The sequence below is a fragment of the Saprolegnia diclina genome (genome assembly GCF_000281045.1).
Source record: "Saprolegnia diclina VS20 unplaced genomic scaffold supercont1.372, whole genome shotgun sequence".
Classification (NCBI taxonomy): domain Eukaryota; phylum Oomycota; class Saprolegniomycetes; order Saprolegniales; family Saprolegniaceae; genus Saprolegnia; species Saprolegnia diclina.
Genome location: NW_008246439.1, coordinates 1 through 1,295, shown reverse-complemented (window position 1 = coordinate 1,295; position 1,295 = coordinate 1). Strand labels below are relative to the sequence as shown.

General features: G+C 61.9%; 1 protein-coding gene across 1 annotated transcript; it reads left to right on the top strand.

Moving 5' to 3' along the window:
* Positions 1-1,295, top strand: SDRG_17435 (hypothetical protein; the record flags this gene model as incomplete). Its single annotated transcript, XM_008623677.1, has 1 exon — positions 1-1,295. A coding segment is annotated over one exon (1,295 nt), but the record flags the coding sequence as incomplete, so codon positions are not given.

Sequence of the window (1,295 nt, the reverse complement as noted above, 5' to 3'; positions counted from 1 at the left end):
GGTCGACAAGGTCGTACTCAACGACGTGCACGGGTCGGCGACCGCGGGTGAGTTTGTTGTGCTCATGGGTCCGTCCGGCGCCGGCAAGTCGTCGCTTCTCGATGTCATTTCGGGTCGCCAGTCGGCGACGTCGGGCTCTGTCCTCGTCAACGGCGCGCGCTGGTCCAAGGCGTCGGCCAAGCACGCGTCCTACGTCATGCAAGACGACGTCTTTTACGAGACGCTGACGGTCGAAGAGCACCTTTTGTACCAGGCCGAGCTCCGCATGGGCAAACTCTTCAACCCATCGCAGCGCCAAGCGCGCGTCGACTTTGTCATCCAGGAGCTTGGTCTCGGCAAGTGCCGCAACGCGCCCATCGGCGGCGACAAGATCCGCGGCATCTCGGGGGGCGAGCGCAAGCGTCTCAGTTTCGCGACCGAGATCTTGACCAACCCGTCGCTCCTCTTTGCGGACGAGCCCACGTCGGGTCTCGACTCGGTCATGGCCGAGTCGGTCGTGCTGCAGCTGCGCCAGCTCGCACGCGAGGGCCGGACGGTCATTGCGACGATCCACCAGCCGTCGTCCGAGCTCTTCCCGCTCTTTGACAAGCTCTACTTGCTCACAGAAGGCGAGACTGTTTACAACGGTCCGGCGTCCGAAGCGGTCGCGTACTTTGCGGCGCAGGGCCACGCGTGTCCCAACTACATGAACCCGACCGACTTTTTCATGCGCCAGATCATCCAAGCCGATGGCACCGACACGTCCAAGGCCCGCGTCCAGGCGCTCGTCAAGGCGTGGGCGACGCACTTGACCACGGCGCCAGCGTCGTCCGAGTCGAGTAACGAAGAGTTTGACGATGACAACGGCTACACGCAGACGCACATGGGGCTCATGGGCCAGCTGCGCGTGCTCACCAAGCGCAACGTGACGCGCCTTGTCCGGGACAAGATTGCGTTTGGCGCGCGCCTCGGCCAGAGCATCTTTACGTCCATCTTTGCGGGCCTCATCTTTTGGCAGATCAAGATGTCGCAGTCGGGCGTCCAGTCGTTCACGGGCGCGCTCTTCTTCATCGCGATCAACCAAATGTTTGGTGCCGCGACGCCCGAGTTTATCGCGGTGCCCATGGAACTGCCCATCATGCGCCGCGAGTACGACTCGGGTCTCTACCACGCGTGGGTGTGGTACCTCGCCAAGAACGTCAGCGAGCTCTTCTTCCAGCTCGTCTTTCCGCTTATCTTCCTCGTGCCGCTCTACTTTATGATTGGCTTTGACGCGTCCGACGCGACGCTCTTCTTTAGCTTTTACCTCTTCATCA